At 37.8% G+C, this 21813-nt stretch overlaps 2 protein-coding genes across 4 annotated transcripts in view; one reads left to right on the forward strand and one right to left on the reverse strand.

Annotated features, from left to right (window-relative positions):
- Window positions 1-4705: 4705 nt before the first annotated feature.
- On the reverse strand, window positions 4706-21553 carry LOC133640515 (biogenesis of lysosome-related organelles complex 1 subunit 6-like). 2 transcript variants are annotated; one of them, XM_062033984.1, is made up of 6 exons: window positions 21395-21553; window positions 21092-21169; window positions 13363-13522; window positions 6417-6504; window positions 6268-6354; window positions 4719-6059 (listed from the first exon to the last, which is right to left on the reverse strand). In XM_062033984.1, the coding sequence occupies exons 2-6, from the start codon at window positions 21147-21149 to the stop codon at window positions 5940-5942; spliced, it is 513 nt and encodes a 170-aa protein (XP_061889968.1). In that variant the 5' UTR covers window positions 21150-21169; window positions 21395-21553; the 3' UTR covers window positions 4719-5939. The 2 variants fall into 2 exon arrangements, with proteins under 2 accessions (XP_061889976.1, XP_061889968.1); XM_062033992.1 differs by lacking the exons at window positions 21092-21169; window positions 21395-21553 and adding an exon at window positions 11399-11529 and having other exon boundaries at window positions 4706-6059; window positions 13363-13510.
- The window catches only part of LOC133640502 (probable proton-coupled zinc antiporter SLC30A4), a 65490-nt gene continuing 65186 nt past the window's right edge, over window positions 21510-21813 (forward strand). For both annotated transcript variants that reach the window (XM_062033966.1, XM_062033959.1), the window contains exon 1: window positions 21510-21671. The gene's annotated coding sequence lies outside the window, so the exon portion shown is untranslated. The remainder of the gene's footprint in view (window positions 21672-21813) is intronic.

Consider the following 21813-nt stretch of genomic DNA (forward strand, 5'->3'; position numbering starts at 1 on the left):
GTGGACAGATGGACCAGTTAACATACTTGGTGTTGTTGTCCCAGAAAATCTGGAAGATCTAGGCTCAGTAAATTATGATAATCGACCAAGAAAGCTGGACAAAATTATGCAATTATGGAAAGGGAAATCCCTAACCTTGTATGGTAAAATGTCTATTGCCAACTCGTTAATTATTCCTCAATTTATTTATTTGTTTTTGTCATTACCAGCTCCATCACAAAACTTTTTTAAGATTTATGAGCGGAGGGTCTTCGATTTTGTCTGGAACGGCAAACCAGAAAAGATTAAAAGAAAGGTTTTGTACAAAGAGTATGAATATGGGGGCCTGAAACTTCTCAACCTTGAAGCTATGTGTCTGTCTTTAAAAGCATCAATTGTTCCAAAGATGTATTTAAACATTGAGTGGTACACAAATGTCCTGTTGGACAAAAAACATGTACTGTATCAAAAGAAATTGTATCCTTTTTTACAAGTGATCCCCTCCCAGAGAGTCTGCTGGGAAACATGGCGGGGCTCATAAAGGAAACAATCCACTCATAGTGGTGTTTTCAATTTTATGTGCCAGAAAAAAGAGATGATATTTTGCAGCAGTTAATATGGATGAACTCTAATATTGTAATAGATGGAAAGCCTTTCTTTTGGAAAAATATGTTTGAAAGAGAAATCATTTTTGTCAATGATATTATCAATGAGAATGGTAAAATTATGAAGTATGATGAATTTAGAGCTATGTATGGTGATGCTTGCTCAAGCTTTTCATTTGATCAACTAACTGGAGTAATTGGGAAAAGATGGAAACAAATAATTAATTATGGAACTACTAAATTATTAGTTTGTAAACCTCTAATAAGAAATTCTAGTTGGCAAAAAGGAACTAAAATAAATAGAAAAATATGTAATTTTTATGTAATAAAGAAATCTTTGGAGGCTGCCTCATACAACACAAATGGAAAATGGGAGGACTTTTTTGACTGCCCGTTGCCATGGGATGCCATATTCAAACTAATCTATAAAACCACTATCGATGTGCAAAATCGTTATTTTCAAATTAAAATTATTTATAACTTCTTACCCACAGGGAAAATGTTAAAATTATGGAATATGACAGAGTCAGATGATTGCCGATTTTGTTGTCAGGAGCCTGAATCCACCCTGCATTTGTTTTGGTATTGTCATATTGTGTCTTTGTTTTGGGTGGAAGTTGAAAAAATGTGTTTAAGGATTGGTTTGTTTATGAAGCTTAATGTGGTTTCTGTTATTTTAGGAGAGTTCATTGACAATCATGATTTAGTCAATTTAATTATAGTACTCGGTAAAATGTTTATTTTTAAGGCCAAAAACAGATATTCACTTAGTATTACTCTCTTTAAAACATTTATTCAGTATTTTCTAACTTTAGAAAGTTACATGGTTAAAAACGATAATGATGCCAAAAAACATTTAAAAAAAGATGAGAAGTCATCAAAGGCTTATTTTGAAAGTATAATTATGTTTATAGATTATATGATATCTGTTGTTGTGTTCCCTAATTTGAGTGACCTGGACATAATCTGGATTGTACATAAATGCTTAATTTGAAAATGTAATTTTGTTTATAAATTATATGCAATCTGTTGTGTTCCCTAATTTTTTTCTGTGTACATGAATGAAGGTGTGTGTTGCTGAGTCCGACTTGGACATTATCTGGACTGGGCCTGGTTTAAAAAACCCTTTAAACAAATCTAATTTCATTGACAACCTGGTCTGTTGAAGATAAGGCCCTTTTTTAAAAAATAAAATAAAATAAGATAAATAAATAAAAAACATTTTCTTGGATAAAAAAGAAAGTAAAACAATATAAAAATAATTACATAAAAAATAGTAATTAATGAAAATGTTAGTGGACCAGCAGCCTATACAATCATGTGTGCTTCAGGGACTGTGTCCCTTGCAGATGTGTTGTCTATGTTGTGGGAACCAGAATATTGGTAGCAGAAAGAAATAACCCCTTTTGTGTGAGTGGGTGTGGATGAGTGTGCATGGGGGAGGTTGTTTGGGTTGATGCACTGATTGAAAGTGTATCTTGTGTTTTTTCTACGTAGATTTATTTAAAAAAATTTTAAAAAAAAATTTTAATATTAATTTTTTTTCATTTTAATTTTTTTTTTTTTTTAGAACAGGCCCGTGGGCGACTCATCTGGTCCTTACGGGCGACCTGGTGCCCGCGGGCACCGCGTTGGTGACCCCTGATTTAGAGTGTGTACTGTGGTTGCAAACAGACAGAGTCGAGGTTGGACTGGTATGTGCACTATACAAGTGTTCCTATAAAAACACCACTGGAATTAATTAGTCGATAAGTGAGTAGACAGGCTGGGTTCTGCTCCTCCAAGCATTTGGGTTTAACTCGTCTCTGCTTTTAGAAAGTTAAAAAAAAAAAAAAAGTTTCCCCTTTTTCCAAAGCCGCAATGCAGTCAAGAGACACGGAGCAGGAGGAGATGATGATGTTGTAGACCTTCTTCTTGTCTAAGTAAACAGTGTGGTCTGCTGCAGACCGGCAGCACCAAGCCTCTCCCTATAGACTCACCATAACAGGATATGGTACTCAGACCCACACTGATGACGGCTGCATGGTGTCATTATTTCCACCGGGTTTTTACCGTTTGGTTGGTGTGGCGTGTTTGTGCACGGTGTTGTTTGTCATGTGTTGGAGTTTTACCCATTATTGCTCTGGAAAACATACTTAGTGGTGTTCTTGACCAGACGGACAATGGATGAGGTTACTTTCCTTCATTCCCCTCTGCCACGGCCTATATAACTTTGTACGCATGGAGAACATTAGTTGTTATGTTCCTGTGACTCAACAACTGCTACAAAACCCAAAACCAGTGAAAATGGCACGTTGTGTAATTCGTAAATAAAAACAGAATACACTGATTTGCAAATCCTTGTCAACTTATATTCAATTGAATAGACTGCAAAGACAAGATATTTTAATGTTCGAACTGAGAAACGTAATTTTTTTTTGCAAATAATCATTAACTTTGAATTTAATGGCAGCAACACACACACACACATATATATATATATATATATATATATATATATATATATATATATATATATATATATATATATATATATATATATATATATATATACATTATGATGTGAGAGATAGTATAAAGGTTGTAAAAGCTATAAAAAAATGTTTCTTTATTTAAAATGTTAAACAAATAAAAAGGTTGGTATTTTATCAGGATGCTTTAAAATTTAACAAACTAAGACTTTTTTCACCTACGCCTGCATACAGAAAAGTGAAAGAGTCGATGGATAGTTGTTAAAATTTTGTTTTTTTAAAAAGTATTTTTATGTGAATAAATATTTTGTTTTAACTTGTTTACATGATTTAAACTATATTTTGCATCATAATTTTTTCAAGTCTGTTTTGCTCGGAAGCAAATTATATTTCTGTGTGATGGACATGGCTGCCCCTAGCTACATTGTGGCCTATTGGCAGAATTTTATTTGGAGGACACCCCCCACCCCATTACAAAAATGTTTTTTTTTTTTTTTTAAATGTATGTGAAACAATCTATGTATTTTTTTTATTTCAAATTTTGATTACAATTGATGCATGTTTAGTAGTCCTGCTAAAACAAATTCATGGGAAATACATTTTTCAATAAGCTTTTTATCAATAAGTGCAAAATAACATCAAGCACTAACACTGTGCACCACGGGAGCCAATGGGACTATGTTTGGAAATTTGCTATTATATTCTTATCAGTGACACAGCAGGAAGTGGCTAAGAATATTAACATTTTACATGAAGCCCCCTGCCATTTATCAACTGACATTTTACATGCATTTCCTCACCAACTTGTCGCAGGGCCCTACGCACAAGATCTCCATAAGACCCTGCTGATGGATATAAAAGAGAGTAAAGTTGTGTGTAGCCACAATTGTATCTTGTTTTCTTAAGAAGTAGTCTCAGTCCATGTATTAGGAGAAAGCGCCTGCAAGGCAGCTGATATTTTTTTTAAAACAATGCTGCCATCTGGTGGTAGGACATAATGACTGCAAACACAACAGCGACACCCAGAGCTGCTCCTGGCTAAATTGGGGTCCCAAGCAGAATTTCATTTTGGGAACCATAGTAAGTTTATCTTAATAATACTCCATAAATCTCAAGTTGTGCACAGGGTAACTCAGTTGAGAGTAAAATGACAGTCATAAACTGCCATAAACCGCACTAGTGTTGTGCTTGTTGACCAAAAAAGAGAGAAGTTGCGTGAAACCATAATTGTATCTTCATTTCTAAAGTAATTGTATCTTCATTTCTAAAGTCTTCTACTCAGTACAATCATTTATGCTCTCGCGTAAAGCAGCTGCTGAGCACAGCTGATTCACTATTTAAAAGACAAGGCTGTGGGACATAGTCACTGCAACACACAACAGCTACACCCAGGGCTACTACTGGCTGAATCGGGGCTCCATTCCCAAGCAGAATTGTAATTTGGGAACTATAGTAAATTTATTTAAATAAAATGCTCTCTAAATCTCAAGTTGTGTACAAGGTCACTTTTGCATTCTTCTTTTTTTCACACTTTCGTTTTCCACCACCTGCCATGGGTCATTTTTGCAGACATATCGACATTAAAAGGATACTGTGCACTGCAATGTTTTTTGGTCTTTTATTTTTACATATAGGGCATTTATAAAATGTTTAAGGTAATTTGATAAACAGGCCTATAGCTTTGCTTCTTCCAACTCCTTTTCAAACTTGACCAACCCACATGGTTAAAATAATGACACACATTAATCATTTTTAAAGCAAATTTTATAACATTTCAAACACTTGAGGGTATCAACGCCCAGTAGTAAATTATGTTAACACTTGATTTGAACAATAACAAACAGGTTAGTTGTACCCGAAGGAATGAGGTGTTCAGAGAATGACAGTTGGAAGTACCATCATTTGTTAAAAGTATCATCTTTGGCTTTAACTAGTGAATACATAGTGACTGAAACACACGTACAGTATTGTACCACTTTAGTTATTCACAGGTGCAGTGTTGTTTTGGGAAAACACTCCAGGATGGCAAAAACAATACAATTGCTGCATACCAAAGAATAAAAATACCAAACATATTAAATGAATAACGCTATAACAGTGTCAAACAAAACAAAAAGCAGTAAAAGCAGAATGTTTAATACAGCTTTTGAATTGGATCCTATTAGACCAGTGATTCTCAAACTGTGGTACATGTATCACTAGTGGTATGCAGGTTCCATCTAGTGGTGCGCCAAATAATCACTTTAAATTACAGTGTTTTATTTTCCTATATTCAAACACATTGTTACTGTTCAAACTGTGTTTAATGTTACATTAGCCAAAAATAATAAATATACTTGTTAAAAAAAACCTCTGCTTTGTTTATAATGAATACGTGGGTCTACTACGCTACTGTATTTTAATGTTGGTCATTATGGTGATACATGGAGAGCCAAATGTTTTCTGAGGTGGTACTTGGTGAAAAAAGTTTGAGAACCACTGCATTAGACCATAAAAGTACTTGTGCCGTTCCAATCAGGATTTGTTTTAGCTCCAAGTAGTGCAGTTTTAATACCAAGTTAATAACAAATATTCTCCACTCCTTCATTGCAATTTTTAAGTGCTATCTTGACAAGTGGACATTAACCCATTATTTCTCAGATGAAAACCATTGGCGGGACACGGATTTAAAAAAGGAAATGTTCCTGGTGCACTTGTATATCTAAAACCCTTGAATTAAAAATGGTGTCAGTACTGAGTAATACGATTATTCCTCGTGGTAATGTGTCATTTTCTTTAATGACTCTTTATGTTTCAAAACGCTTATAAATACTGACAGGAATGCAAATGATTCTTGATTATAGAAAACAGCCTGACATACTCAAGAGCACAAAGCAGCAGGATCTCAGGTTCTTTTGGCAGGTTTGGCAGTGAGTTGTCGCTCTCTCTCTAGCTCTTTCTCACGTTGGTGCTCCTTCTCTAGTGCCTCCTTCTGCTTCTGTTGCTGCAGCTTCAAAGCTCTTTTCTGAAATGCAATAGAACATAGTCAGAGAGATAAGCCAATGTAAAACCCCAAAGGGGAAGCATCAAAACGGATATGCGCAATAAGATGTCATTTCACATCCATGCAGTCAAGAGAAAAAACAGGTCTTAAAGAAGCAAAATGAGATGATAGATAAAAAGCTAAGTTCAATTAGTTTTTGCCATAGTCCAGCGAAAAACAGACAAGTTACCTTTAGTTTTGTTGTCCTTTCATGGAGTAAAATCATCTCTTTCCTGATGTTGACCAGTTTGTTGTGGTAAATTTTGGCCTCTGTAAACTGAAGTGGACAAAGTGGATGATGTAGGAAGATGAGGATCTAGTGCAAGTGCTCAAACATACCAATGAATTTAGGTCAAGTAAGGCATTGCATTCTCGGAACTTTGTGACTTCTTGGTCCAGTGTGTCTAACAATATGAGCTGATTTTGTCTGCAGCAAGGAGCACAAAAGAAATGTTAATATGTGTGTCAACATTGGACAAAACTTGGCAGAGTGTTGATAGTTTAACAATGCCAAAGTAAACAATAACAACCAAGCTTGGGGGAATGTCAGGGGTCGAAAACCTTTATGGTCAAAACATTTTACCTCATCTTATAATGGAGACAAATGGTCTGTAGCTGCATAACACAGCTCATAAACTTTTTATGAGCTTTAATCTTTTTAAAAGTTTTACCCGTTACAACAAACAGAAGTTCAGTGTGCAAAATGTGTAACACATGCCTAGTGTGGCTGTCAAGAAGAGCTCTACACAGCGGGGCCAGCCATTTCTTTCAGCTCAATGTCTAGCGCTGCTTCATTCTCGATTAGTAGGAATATGTGCTTGCTGGTTCGAGGCTGGCATGTGAAAGGCTGGACTGCGCTAGGTGACTACTGTGACACATGATTGTTTGTTTATTAAGATGGCTATCGGCTGCTGAAATAGCAGTAGCTTCTCTGCCTAGGGTCTAAAATGTCAAAAAAATGCTTGTATACATGTACAACATTAAAGGCCTACTGAAATGAATTTTTTTTATTTAAACGGGGATAGCAGATCTATTCTATGTGTCATACTTGATCATTTCGCGATATTGCCATATTTTTGCTGAAAGGATTTAGTATAGAACAACGACGATAAAGATTGCAACTTTTGGTATCTGATAAAAAAAAGGCTTGCCCCTACCGGAAGTAGCGTGACGTAGTCAGTTGAACATATACGCAAAGTTCCCTATTGTTTACAATGATGGCCGCATGAAGTGAGAGAGATTCGGACCGAGAAAGCGACAATTTCCCCATTAATTTGAGCGAGGATGAAAGATTTGTGGACGAGTAAAGTGCAAGTGAAGGACTAGTGGGGAGTTGAAGCTATTCAGATAGGGAAGATGCTGTGAGAGCCGGGGGTGACCTGATATTCAGCTGGGAATGACTACAACAGTAAATAAACACAAGACATATATATACTCTATTAGCCACAACACAACCAGGCTTATATTTAATATGCCACAAATTAATCCTGCATAAAAACACCTGCGTGTTTGTTACGCTAGCTCCTAGCTCCTATGCTAGCTCCTAGCTCCATAGAACATGCCAATACAATTCAAACACCTGATCAACACACACAATCACTCAGCCCAAAAGACCGTTCACCTAACCCAAGGTTCATAAAGCTTATATATTTTTAAAAAGTTACGTACGTGACGCGCACATACGGTCAAGCTTTTAAATGTTTAGCAGCCAAGGCTGCATACTCACGGTACCTGATATTCAGCTGGGAATGACTACAACAGTAAATAAACACAAGACATATATATACTCTATTAGCCACAACACAACCAGGCTTATATTTAATATGCCACAAATTAATCCTGCATAAAAACACATACGTGTTTGTTATGCTAACTCCTAGCTCCTATGCTAGCTCCTAGCTCCATAGAACACGCCAATACAATTCAAACACCTGATCAACACACACAATCACTCAGCCCAAAAGACCGTTCACCTAACCCAAGGTTCATAAAGCTTATATATTTTAAAAAAGTTACGTACATACGCAAAAAAAAGTTGCGCACATACGGTCAAGCGATCAAATGTTTAGAAGCCAAAGCTGCATACTCACAGTAGCACGTCTGCGTCTTTGTCATCCAAATCAAAGTAATCCTGGTAAGAGTCTGTGTTGTCCCAGTTCTCTACAGGCGTCGGTGTATCGAAGTCAAAAGTCCTCCTGGTTAGAGTCTCTGTTATCCGAGTTCTTCCATCTTGACTGCATCTTCCGGGAATGTAAACAAAGAAGCGCCGGCTGTGTACTGTTGTTGCTGACTACGTTCGAAAAATACGTCCATTTCGCACCGACAACTTTCTTCTTTGCTTGCTCAGCTTCCTTCTCCATAATGCAATGAACATGATTGCAACAGATTCACGAACACAGATGTCCAGAATACTGTGGAATTATGAAATGAAAACAGAGCTTTTTCGTATTGGCTTCAATGTGGAAGGCATACCCGTGTTCGCCGGGCTACGTCACGCGCATACGTCATCCTCAGAGGCGTTTCGAACCGGAAGTTTAGCGGCAAATTTAAAATGTCACTTTATAAGTTAACCCGGCCGTATTGGCATGTGTTATAATGTTAAGATTTCATCATTGATATATAAACTATCAGACTGCGTGGTCGGTAGTAGTGGGTTTCAGTAGGCCTTTAAAGCAAAAGGGAATACACACATACATGACAAGAATACCACATTCAAAATAAAACAACAGTTCCACATTAATTTCATGCACTGATTATGCTAATGTAATGATTAGACAATAGCCATAACATAATCATTGTTTAGGGCTGCAGCTATCAATTTGTTTAGTAATTATGTACCTTCTGATTTTGTTCAATTAGTTAAGTAATTAGATTAAAAAAAATACAAATACAAATAGCATATTAGGGAAAATAGTTGAAAAAAACTAAGATTTTTCTGCCTGCCATAACCCTATATTTATATAATAAATACATCGATCATTAACATTAAAATTGCATTTTTAACATGTGTGCATAAAACAAAACAAAGAAACAGTTTTCACCGCCACAACATTTGGCACCCACACATCACCACTCTCTATTGCAGCGGATGTGCTTAAACTATGTCTGCCAGGCATTTTAAGCAGTTGGTGTTTGATCAATTTTAATAGCTACAGTCATTAAACGATTAATCGAAGCCACAGAATATAAATCAAAACTTCAAATCAATCAATTGATTTAATCACTTAATCGTTGCAGCCCTGAAATTGTGTACAGAAAAGTTCAAGCTCTGACAAAAATGTACAAATTATTTGTACAAAATATAACCAAAAAATAAACACAAAAGAAAAGGAAAAAAGTTATCCTTGTGTCAATAAACCTAAAATGCTAATCTTTTTTTTTTTTTTAAAGATAATCAATTAATTCCCGTTTTTAAAAATTGCGGAAGTAAATGCATAATATAGGCACTACTTTAAAATAAATAATTACTTTTAAGAAAATGCTAAGTACTTGTTTTGAAAATTTATTTTACGTTATGTTTTTTGTCATTGGCAGTGAAGGCAAAACAATCTGTCAATGCATAATTCAAATCTATTTTCTACTGAGATGTTTTATTTTGGGGATTTCATTCATTCATAGTTCAATAACTGCGAGGGTCCAAGAAGCCAACTATCTCTCATGTCTCAGTCACCGCAAGACACCTACTTCCCCTCACTTTTGCTTCCCTTCCTTGTGCTCATCCAATCCCTACGTCATCAAAACTGAGCTTTCACATCCTTGCAGCCATCAAATATTATGAAAAGATGCACATTTCCAGCACACCAGTTTTGAAAATAAGCAAAGAGGGTCACAACAAAATGGCTGAAACGCCGCAGGTTGCAGACTGCTACTTTAGACTATTTAAAGCTTGCAGATTGAACAGTTTGAAGAAATACAAGCAACCAGAGATTTACCACCACAATGCGTAGTGAGAAAACATCTGTGACTTTTGATATCCTCTGCAAATTAGAGGAACTGCACTTTTTTTGGGAATTGTTCCTATTATTCACAATCATTATGTAAGACAAGCACACATTTTTCTTTTTTTATGCATTCTAAATATTAAATCAATCAGTCAATCAATCAATCAATTATATTTTATATAGCGCTTTTCTCTAGTGACTCAAAGCGCTTTACATAGTGAAACCCAATGTCTAAGTTACATTTAAGCCAGTGTGGGTGGCACTGAGAGCAGGTGGGTAAAGTGTCTTGCCCAAGGACACAACGGCAGTGACTAGGATGGCGGAAGCGGGGATCGAACCTGAAACCCTCAGGTTGCTGGCACGGCCGCTCTACCAACCGAGCTATACCGCCCTGATCAATAAATGACATCAAATGTCTGCTTACAATAGAGCCTATGGAAGTCTTTATATGTTGCCTATAAAGCCCTTAAAAAAACATCCAAACCCCTCTGTTAAGGTTTTATATACATGATGTAAATATACGTATATATATAATGTAGTAACGGGCACATTTATAATGACATGTCATATTTACATATTTTGCTCATTTCAAAACATACTTGGCACATTAATTTAAAAAAATGCATCACCAACTTAAATTATAGTCCTATCAGGGTGAGAGGCATGATTTATGATTTAGAATAAACTTTCATGAGGAGGTGAGGAAGCAGGTTACCACTCGATGGTCTAAACATAGCCACACACGTTAGGGATCACGGGGCTGCTATAAATTATGCTATAATATTATCTTGATACTATTTGTATTTCTTAAGACACATTTTTGCTACGAGGGGGGACACGACGACGACGACTGTATCCCTGCAGACTGTATTGATCTATCTTGATATATAATGTAGGAACCAGAAATATTAATAACAGAAAGAAACAACCCTTTTGTGCGAATGAGTGTGAATGGGGGAGGGAGGTTTTTTTGGTTGGTGCACTAATTGTAAGTGTATCTTGTGTTTTTTATGTTGATTTAATAAAAAAAAATTTAAAAGTTGCTATTTTTTTAAAATTCTTGTGCGGCCCGGTACCAACCGATCCACGAACCGGTACTGGGCTGCGGCCCAGTGGTTGGCGACCAGTGCCGTAAAGCACCAACTTGGCGAGTCTAAATCAAAGAAATCAAATGTGAGCAAAACCTATAAGAGTTAAGCTTTTACCAAAGGCAACAATCCTAAATGAAGCGTTCAGCACATACACAATGTTGACATCTATAGTTATATTTTGATAAACACAGGGAAAAACACGCACACTAGTAAACGGCGCGTGCAATGGCAAAGGCAGGCAAAAAACATGGCAGTAGACACAAAGTTAAATCATGAAATGCAACCTTACCCGAGCAAAAACGATGCATATTTATCTGGGAGAGTCTTGATCCCAATGTCCTTGACCCAGTCACACACAAAGAAGTTGTAGACCTCCATGCTTTTCCAAGTTTTCATCTGTTTTGTCGGGCAGAATTGCATCTGGAGCACACGATAGTTCGATATGTCTGGGAACGCCACTGAAGAATAATCCTTTATCACTCGACAAATTCTTATTTTTTTGATAAAATATAGGGACCTATTCCATTGCATAGTTGGATTTTTTGCTCATATCTGCTTCTTGCAGGAATTTATATGCCCCTTGTGTACTCAGATAGTGTGCGTGCTGTACAACAGCCATCTTAGCTTGGTTGACTACCACTGGTTTTCACTTCCGGGAAGAAATCACTTGTCGAAATACAAGCAATTGTTGTCGCTTTCTGGATGTTTATTTATTGGGTCTAATGGAGGAATAGAGGACCTCCTATTGGCTCCATTGTAAGCGGACTTGTATTTAATTACGAATTGGTTTGGTTTAAATTTATTTCCAACATGTATGCAATTACAAGTGATACATTATACAGTTGACATATTTACATTTTTCTTTACAACATGTTTACAACTTTAGTTTTTTCCCTGAATGTATTACCTTTATGAACCACTTATTTTGGGACTATATGAAAGCTCTTTCCTATCTATTTGAACGACTGGAACACCATAGAACAGAACAGCAATATAGCATTTTCTGCTCAAACTGTATAATCACTCTCACTTGCTATACGCTCTAGCTGCTTGACCATCATGTGAATTAAGCCGCGAAGAAAGAAGAAAAACGGATATAACCCAGCAATATCCAACATTATGTATAATTCTAAATGATTAGTGAATGAATTGTACTTTTGTAGTTATTTTACCATATTTCTACACAATAACTCAGAGCAGTAGAGATTATGAAGTGATTTTTGGTCAAGTACATATTTTGCTTTATTCATTGTAGAAATATTTATTGCCATCTTATATTAAGTTAATTTTCTCACCAAACACCTACAAATTTGATTTATTTTATTCTGTCAATATCCACTACGCCTATGTGTATTTGTGTTTGACTTTCTCTTCTACTGTTACCGAATACCATTATTTTAGTTTTACTGAGATTCAAGGAAAGTCTGTTTCTGTCAAACCAGCTCTTTAATTTGTTCATTTATTCTGTTATTATTTGAATTTGCTTTTGTGTGTTCTCTCCTGAACAAAACGCAGTCGTGTCATCCGCAAATAGTACTAATTGTACGTTTTTTGTAAAATTACAAATGTTTGTATAGAGGTTAAACAATTTTGGTCCTAGTTCCCTGGGGTACGCTGCAAGATATTTCTAACTCTGATGACGTATTTTCGCCAAGCTTAACGTATTGCTTTCTGTTGGTTAAGTAGCTTCTAATCCAGTTCAACACCAACCCTCTGATTCCAAACTGTTCTAATTTGTTGATTAAGATAATATGATTAATTGTGCAAATGCTTTACTTAGACCCATAAATATTGCCGCTGCACACCGTTTACTATCTATTGCATTGGTAAAAATATTTCATTAAAAAGAAAAATACATTCGTCGCCATCATAATGATTGTGAACGATAGGCAAAATTCCCAAAAAGGTGCAGTTCTCCATTAAGATTTTGGTATTTAAATACAGACTGATTTGCTGAACATTTTAAAACTGTTCAAACAATACTAAGTAAAGACAGTGCATGTAATCAAAATCCATCCATCCATTTTTACCGCTTGTCCCTCTCATAATCTTCCAAAATCATATTCAGCAGTGTATACAATGGCAGTGTAACTTTGTATTTAGACACCATAACCACAGCAAATGGTGTTACTGAACTAAACACTTAAACCAAAATCAAATAAGATCTTCAAGTGGACTGTAACATCACCAGTAAATAGCTCTGATCACATGACAATAGTGGTGTTTAAAGCATGCATAACATGAAGTACTCACGTGAGTTCTTGGAGCGTACGTTTAGAGTTCTGCAGACTAGGCAGGTAGTGGGAGAGTAAGCCGTCTGTGAGTTTGTACACAGCATTCTTATCTATACACACATCTCCTAGAGGGGCGCAGCTCTTCATACATGCTTGCTCCTGCACTGACAGCTGCTCATCTGAGGGGTGAAGTAAAATGTTTTTTTTAATTTACATTTCTAGTCCAACACATTTATCTCTCTTAAAAGACACATTCATCTTTGTTTAATCTGAACAAAATGCAGAAGATACTTTAGACAGTGCACAACATGAGGAAGCAAATAAGGCATTCAATTGAGAAATAAAATAAATAAATAAAAAAAAGCTGGCCAGAAATAGTCCTCTCTTCAAGTTGACGTGTGCTTTACCTTTTAAAATCAGCATTCACGCAAACAAAAATGCTCAGTTTTTATTGATACTAACTCAATCACAGAGCAAAAAGTAAAATCTAAATTGATACAACTCGGAAGTTGGAACTTAGAGGTGGGAATCTTTGGGCACCTCACAATTCGATTGCAACCACAATTCAGAGGCTACAATTCAATTATAAATCGATTATTGATACAACTATAATTATAATATTGTATATCATTATATTGTATATTGTTAATATATCATATGTTATTTTATATTCTAAATTTAATTAATATTATTTTATATATATACACACACACAATTCTATTTATGTATACATATACATACATATATAAATATATACATACTAGGGCTGGGCGATATATCGAGTTTGTAAGATACTGTATATCGATATATTTTTAAACACGATATGAATTAAGAAAATATCGTAATATCAATATACAAACCCCGTTTCCATATTAGTTGGGAAATTGTGTTAGATGTAAATATAAACGGAATACAATGATTTGCAAATCCTTTTCAACCCATATTCAGTTGAATGCACTACAAAGACAAGATATTTGATGTTCAAACTCATAAACTTTATTTTTTTTTGCAAATAATAATTAACTTAGAATTTCAGGGCTGCAACACGTGCCAAAGTAGTTGGGAAAGGGCATGTTCACCACTGCGTTACATCACCTTTTCTTTTAACAACACTCAATAAACAATTGGGAACTGAGGAAACTAATTGTTGAAGCTTTGAAAGTGGAATTTTTTCCCATTTTTGTTTTATGTAGAGCTTCAGTTGTCCAACAGTCCGGGGTCTCCGCTGTCGTATTTTACGCTTCATAATGCGCCACACATTTTCGTTGGGAGACATGTCTGGACTGCAGACGGGCCAGGAAAGTACCCGCACTCTTTTTTTACGAAGCCACGCTGTTGTAACGTGCTGAATGTGGCTTGGCATTGTCTTGCTGAAATAAGCAGGGGCGTCCATGAAAAAGACGGCGCTTAGATGGCAGCATATGTTGTTCCAAAACCTGTATGTACCTTTCAGCATTAATGGTGCCTTCACAGATGTGTAAGTTACCCATGTCTTGGGCACTAATGCACCCCCATACCATCACAGATGCTGGCTTTTGAACTTTGCGTCAATAACAGTCTGGATGGTTCGCTCCCCCTTTGGTCCAGATGACACTATGTCGAATATTTCCAAAAACAATTTGAAATGTGGACTCGTCAGACCACAGAACACTTTTCTACTTTTCATGAGTCCATCTTAGATGATCTCGGGCCCAGAGAAGCCGGCGGCGTTTCTGGATGTTGTTGATAAATGGCTTTCGCTTTGCATAGTAGAGCTTTAACTTGCACTTACAGATGTAGCGACCAACTGTATTTAGTGACAGTGGTTTTCTGAACTGTTCCTGAGCCTATGTGGTGATATCCTTTAGAGATTGATGTCGGTTTTTGATACAGTGCTGTCTGAGGGATCGAAGGTCACGGTCATTCACTGTTGGTTTCCGGCTATGCCGCTTACGTGAAGTGATTTCTCCAGATTCTCTGAACCTTTTGATGATATTATGGACCGTAGATGTTGAAATCTCTAAATTTCTTGCAATTGCACTTTGAGAAACATTGTTCTTAAACTGTTTGACTATTTGCTCACGCAGTTGTGGACAAAGGGGTGTACCTAGCCCCATCCTTTCTTGTGAAAGACTGAGCATTTTTTGGGAAGCTGTTTTTATACCCAATCATGGCACCCACCTGTTCCCAATTAGCCTGCACACCTGTGGGATGTTCCAAATAAGTGTTTGATGAGCATTCCTCAACTTTATCAGTATTTATTGCCACCTTTCCCAACTTCTTTGTCACGTGTTGATGGCATCAAATTCTAAAGTTAATTAATTATTTGCAAAAAAAAAATGTTTATCAGTTTGAACATCAAATATGTTGTCTTTGTAGCATATTCAACTGAAAATGGGTTGAAAATGATTTGCAAATCATTGTATTCCGTTTATATTTACATCTAACACAATTTCCCAAATCATATGGAACCGGGGTTTGTAGTTTTTTTTACGTTAAAATGACCAAATGCCACTTATTTGTTGTGTTCCTTGTTCTCCCCCGCAATACTCTGTGGGCTATTAAACACCTCCCCTTTCCCCTTCCAAGCGGTGCTTGTCGTCTCCCCCCCACTGCACTGAACCACAACAACAACTCACAAGCAAATATGGAGCCTGATTGTGCCACCCGCAGTGCCACCACCAGCTACGCAGCTTAACTACATGTCCCAGTAGATGGCAGTAGCTTCGCCACTTTTTAAAGTCCCAACGGTGTGGTGAAATTTGTCCTCTGATTTGACCCATCCCCATGAGCAGTGAGTAGCAGCGCCTTGCTGTTGTAACACGTGGCTTGGCATTGTCTTGCTGAAATAAGCAGGGGCGTCCATGATAACTTTGTTTGGATAGCAACATATGTTGCTCTAAAACCTGTATGTACCTTTCAGCAGTAATGGTGCCTTCACAGATGTGTAAGTTACCCATGCGTTGGGCACTAATACACCCCCATACCATCACAGATGCTGGCTTTTGAAGTTTGCGCCTATAACAATCCGGGTGGTTCTTTTCCTCTTTGGTCCAGAGGACACGACGTCCATAGTTTCCAAAAACAATTTGAAATGTGGACTCGTCAGACCACAGAACACTTTTCTACTTTGCATGAGTCCATCTTAGATGATCTCGGGCCCAGAGAAGCCGGCGGCATTTCTGGATGTTGTTGATAAATGGCTTTCGCTTTGCATAGTAGAGCTTTAACTTGCACTTACAGATGTAGCGACCAACTGTATTTAGTGACAGTGGTTTTCTGAACTGTTCCTGAGCCTATGTGGTGATATCCTTTAGAGATTGATGTCGGTTTTTGATACAGTGCTGTCTGAGGGATGGAAGGTCACGGTCATTCACTGTTGGTTTCCGGCTATGCCGCTTACGTGAAGTGATCAGTGCAAAGCTGGCGGCGTTTCTGGGTGTTGTTGATAAATGGCATTCGCTTTGTATAAACTTACATTTACAGATGTAGCAACCAACTGTAGTTACTGGCAGTGGTTTTTTGAAGTGTTCCTGAGCCCATGTGGTGATCTCCTTTACACGCTGATGTCGCTTTTTGATGCAGTACTGCCTGAGGGAATGAAGGTCCGTAATATCATTGCTTACGTGCAGTGATTTCTCCAGATTCTCTGAACCGTTTGATGATATTCGGACCGTAGATGGTGAAATCCCTAAATTCCTTGCAATAGCTGGTTGAGAAATGTTGTTCTTAAACTGTTCGACAATTTGCTCACGCATTTGTTCACAAAGTGGTGACTCTCGCCCAATCCTTGTTTGTGAATGACTGACCATTTCATGAAAGCTGCATTCAGACCCAATCATGGCACCCACCTGTTCACAATTAGCCTGTCCACCTGTGGGATGTTCCAAATAAGTGTTTGATGAGCATTCTTCAACTTTCTCAGTCTTTTTTGCTACTTGTGCCAACTTTTTTTAAACATGTTGCAGGCATCAAATTTTAAATGAGCTAATATTTGCAAAAAATTAAGTTTTCCAGTTCGAACATTAAGTATCTTGTCTTTGGAGTCAGTCTATTCAATTGAATATACACTACCGTTCAAAAGTTTGGGGGCGCCCAAACAATTTTGTGGAATAGCCTTTATTTCTAAGAACAAGAATAGACTGTCGAGTTTCAGATGAAAGTTCTCTTTTTCTGGCCATTTTGAGCGTTTAATTGACCCCACAAATGTGATGGTCCAGAAACTCAATCTGCTCAAAGGAAGGTCCGTTTTGTAGCTTCTGTAACGAGCTAAACTGTTTTCAGATGTGTGAACATGATTGCACAAGGGTTTTCTAATCATCAATTAGCCTTCTGAGCCAATGAGCAAACACATTGTACCATTAGAACACTGGAGTGATAGTTGCTGGAAACGGGCCTCTATACACCTTTGTAGATATTGCACCAAAAACCAGACATTTGCAGCTAGAATAGTCATTTACCACATTAGCAATGTATAGAGTGTACTTCTTTAAAGTTAAGACTAGTTTAAAGTTATCTTCATTGAAAAGTACAGTGCTTTTCCTTCAAAAATAAGGACCTTTCAATGTGACCCCAAATGTTTGAACGGTAGTGTAAGTTGAAAAGGATTTGCAAATCATTGTATTCTGTTTTTATTTACGATTTACACATGCCAACTTCACTGGTTTTGTAAATTGCTCTCTGCGGATATAATGAAATATGTCCACATCGCAGACATCCACTGCATGAAATTCCGTGCGTATTGCTTACATCATCACAACATCCTCTTTCGGCAGCGCTCTTCAGGTGCTCAGTCTTTTTTCGGGGGCCAAATTTTCAGTGCATCACTAGTCAATAGTGCACAAATAATAGGCTATATATATTCATTCATACTGTAAAACCTGCTGGTCGTAAGGTTTAATGTTTTTGTGGTTTTGGTTTTATGTTCATTGTTCCCATGATCGCAAACTCACCGTCCGTGCCTGAGAGGGGTTTGGCAGAGAATGAGGAAGTGTTGTGTGTTTGGGGAAGCACTGATACACATGGCAGAGAATAAGGAAGTGTTGTTATGTGTCTGTGGAAGCAGGGAGACCGATGTGTGTGTAGACCTGGACCGATATTTAATAACTCAATTAACCAAACGATAAATTTAAATTAGGTCGGTAAGTTTTCCAGCGTATTTATGGGTTTCAAGAGCCTTCACGCTTTTCATCGGTTTCAGCAGCCGTGCACGTTTGTGCCATAGGGAAATGAAAAGAAGGAGATTAATCCTTCTGTCGTCCATTAGGAGTCTTTGACTTGTTGTGCAGTGAGGCGAGTTCGCTGGCCCGCTCACATCACACAGTGCAACAATTTAGCCCGTGACCAACACATGTAGTAGCGAACATGGACAAAATGATCACAAGATCAAACCAAATTCCACCGCACCAGTGTGCGTATATTTCAGATAAAATCTTTGGAACAAGATGAGCCTATCAACACCAAGGAGACAGTTTGCAGAATGTGTGTGACTACGACAAACCTACACGCCCACTTCAAAAACAACCAACCAACAGTCCACACTCACTTTGCGTTTGGTGAACCAGTTCAGTGGAAATTAAACAGTGCAAAATAGTGTGGGTCAAATCACTACATCACCAAATACATGCTGCCTTTTAAAACTGTTGAAAAACTCGCTTTTCTAAAAACGCTGCATAGGTTTGACAGACATTTGTCATCTTATGTCATGTAGGTGTTTCTGCACTCAGAATCTGCCAGACTTAGGTTTTATTTGCATATGACCTGTTAATACATCTCCTTATATTGTAGTGTGTATATTTTTACTATTTCCTTTTGTTTAAAAATATTGTAACTTGATTTTAAGTATGTAAGTAATGTACAAATCTACCTCTGCCAATATTGAAGTGGAACTTTGTTTGTCAATACTTTATTTAGCCATTTTATTTACTGTTTGGGATGTGTATTTTTGAGGGCCCCTAACCATTGTCTAACCTATTTTATGGCATTTGGTTGTGATTTTTATTCAAGTGCAAAATTTTGCAATCAGACGAAGTATAATTTATTGTTATTTGTTTGTTTTTTTACAGAGATTTAAAAGTTTACATTCCAATTACAATGTTAAAATATACAAGAAATACAAGTTTATTGCATTTCAAAAGGATAAATACATGCATTATCATTATCAGTGGTTAACTTGTTCCCCAAAAAATTATGGCAATAATCGACAATAATTTGTAGGTCAATATATCATCCAGCAAAATTTGTTAGCGGCCCAGGCCTACTTGTGTGCACGGAAAGAAATACTGTTGGAATTGGGCCGGTGGTTAACATACTATTGGCAACAAAAGTTAAAAATAGCATATGACTTTGTTTGGAGGCTACACTGAGTTATATTACTGTAATTTGTTTTCACGAAAAATCCCTTATTTTTAAGTTAATTTAAGTTTAAGTATAATTCACTTTAAGGGGAAATCCTTCCAAATGGCAATTAACTATGACCCACTGCCTATAATAGTGTCTTGTGTGATAACTTAAGCAGGGATGCTGCTAGCAAACAGAGTAATTTGCAGCAAGTAGCCAATCGGCCATATCAAAAGAAAGGTTATTTTTTTATTTCACATATTTTATGTGTGGGCAGCACGGTGACACAGGGGTTAGTGCATGTGCCTCACTCATCAAGAAGGCCCAGCAGAGGATGTACTTCCTGCGGCAGCTGAGGAAACTTAAGGTGCCGACCGAGATGCTGGTGCAGTTTTACTCAGTCATCATAAGAGTCCATCGTGACCTCCTCCATCACAGTGTGGTTCCCCGGCGCCACAGTCCAGGATAAGAATAGACTGCAGCGCATCGTACGTGCTGCTGAGAAGGTGATTGGCTCCAAGCTCCCATCCCTCCAGGACTTGTTCTCCTCCAGGACCAGGAGGCGTGTGGGTCGAATCACAGCTGACTCTTCTCACCCTGGACACACTATTCTCCCCTCTCCCCTCAGGCAGGAGACTACGCTCCATCCAGACCCACACCTCCCGCCACCTGAACAGTTTTTTCCCCTCGGCCATCAGGCAAATGAACAATAACTCCTAACAGCAGCTCCTTGAATTCCTTGAATCCCTTCTAAGTCTATCTGATAGCTCAGTCACAGCTCTTTTTATTACCAAATATGTGTTATATGTGTTTTATGTCGCTCGTTTGCACCAAGAAAAATTCCTAGTTTGTGAACCCGTTCTCAAACAATGGCAATAAAACTATTCTGATTCTGACATGAAGGTCTTGAGTAGTCTTGGGTTCGATCCTGCGCTCTGGATCTTTCTGTGTGGAGTTTGCATGTTCTCCCCGGGACTGCGTGGGTTCCCTCCGGGTACTCCGGCTTCCTCCCACCTCCAAAGACATGCACCTGGGGATAGGTTGATTGGCAACACTAAATTGGCCCTAGTGTGTGAATGTGAGTGTGAATGTTGTCTGTCTATCTGTGTTGGCCCTGCGATGAGGTGTACTCAGCCTTCCACCCGAATGCAGCTGAGATAGGCTCCAGCACCCCCCACCCCCCCCCCCCGCCACCCCAAAAGGGATAAGCGGTAGAAACTGGATGGATGGATTTTATGTGTATATATTTTTTAATCATGTAAATAGATGTGATTTTTTTTTTAAACATTTGTCATGTGAGTGTATGACTCTTTCGCCAAATAATGGTGGTCATACCGCTACTTCTTAAAATGGCTTCTGGTGATAAATACCTATGGACAGTCTCATTTTCTGGTGTTGATGTATATTTGTTATTAAAGTATAACACCCACCGTCTATGTGTGGAAGTTCCTCATGAGACGACGGTCTTTCATCCTCCATTCCTTCCATACTCAGCCAGCCTCAACAATCTGTAAAAGACGCAGTAAAATCACTTTTTTTGACATCAGTTGACAGACTTTGACACAACCGCGTGACGCGTCACGTGGGTCACATGTTGCCGCAAAGTAGAGCGTTTAGAGGCAAAGTGTGTCGCCAGCTAGCCAGCTAACAAGTTAGCTTCTTCGTCGTGTGGCCAACACGCCTTGTTGCCGACCACACGTCCAACAAGCTAGTATTTCAGTTCAAAGCATTACCTGATTAAATGTCTCCTCAATAATGACTCCAGTCGTACGTAAATCGGGGTTTAGTTGGGCAGAAGCAAACGGAATACCGGCGGGGTTGACATTATTGTGACTGCTGAGGAGGACAAACATCACGTGACTCGTTGGTCACGTGATCGCGGATGGCTACACTAAACTTGCTAGTTGACTTCCTCCTCCCGGAGATCATGCTGGTGGGACTGCGCCAGACAGTGTCCCAGGCGAAACGACGATATTGGCATAAAATGTTCCAAAACAACAATATCGAGAGGTGAGATTGAATTTTGTCGACATAATACGCTTCCTGATTAACATTTCTGGCAGCTGCTGACAAGACTTAGGGTAGTTGCTCATCTTTACGAGCTAGCCTGATACTGTTTAGCTATGGCTTCTTTTAAATTGTTATGTATCTT

This window comes from Entelurus aequoreus, linkage group LG02 (genome assembly GCF_033978785.1).
Source record: "Entelurus aequoreus isolate RoL-2023_Sb linkage group LG02, RoL_Eaeq_v1.1, whole genome shotgun sequence".
Lineage (NCBI taxonomy): Eukaryota > Metazoa > Chordata > Actinopteri > Syngnathiformes > Syngnathidae > Entelurus > Entelurus aequoreus.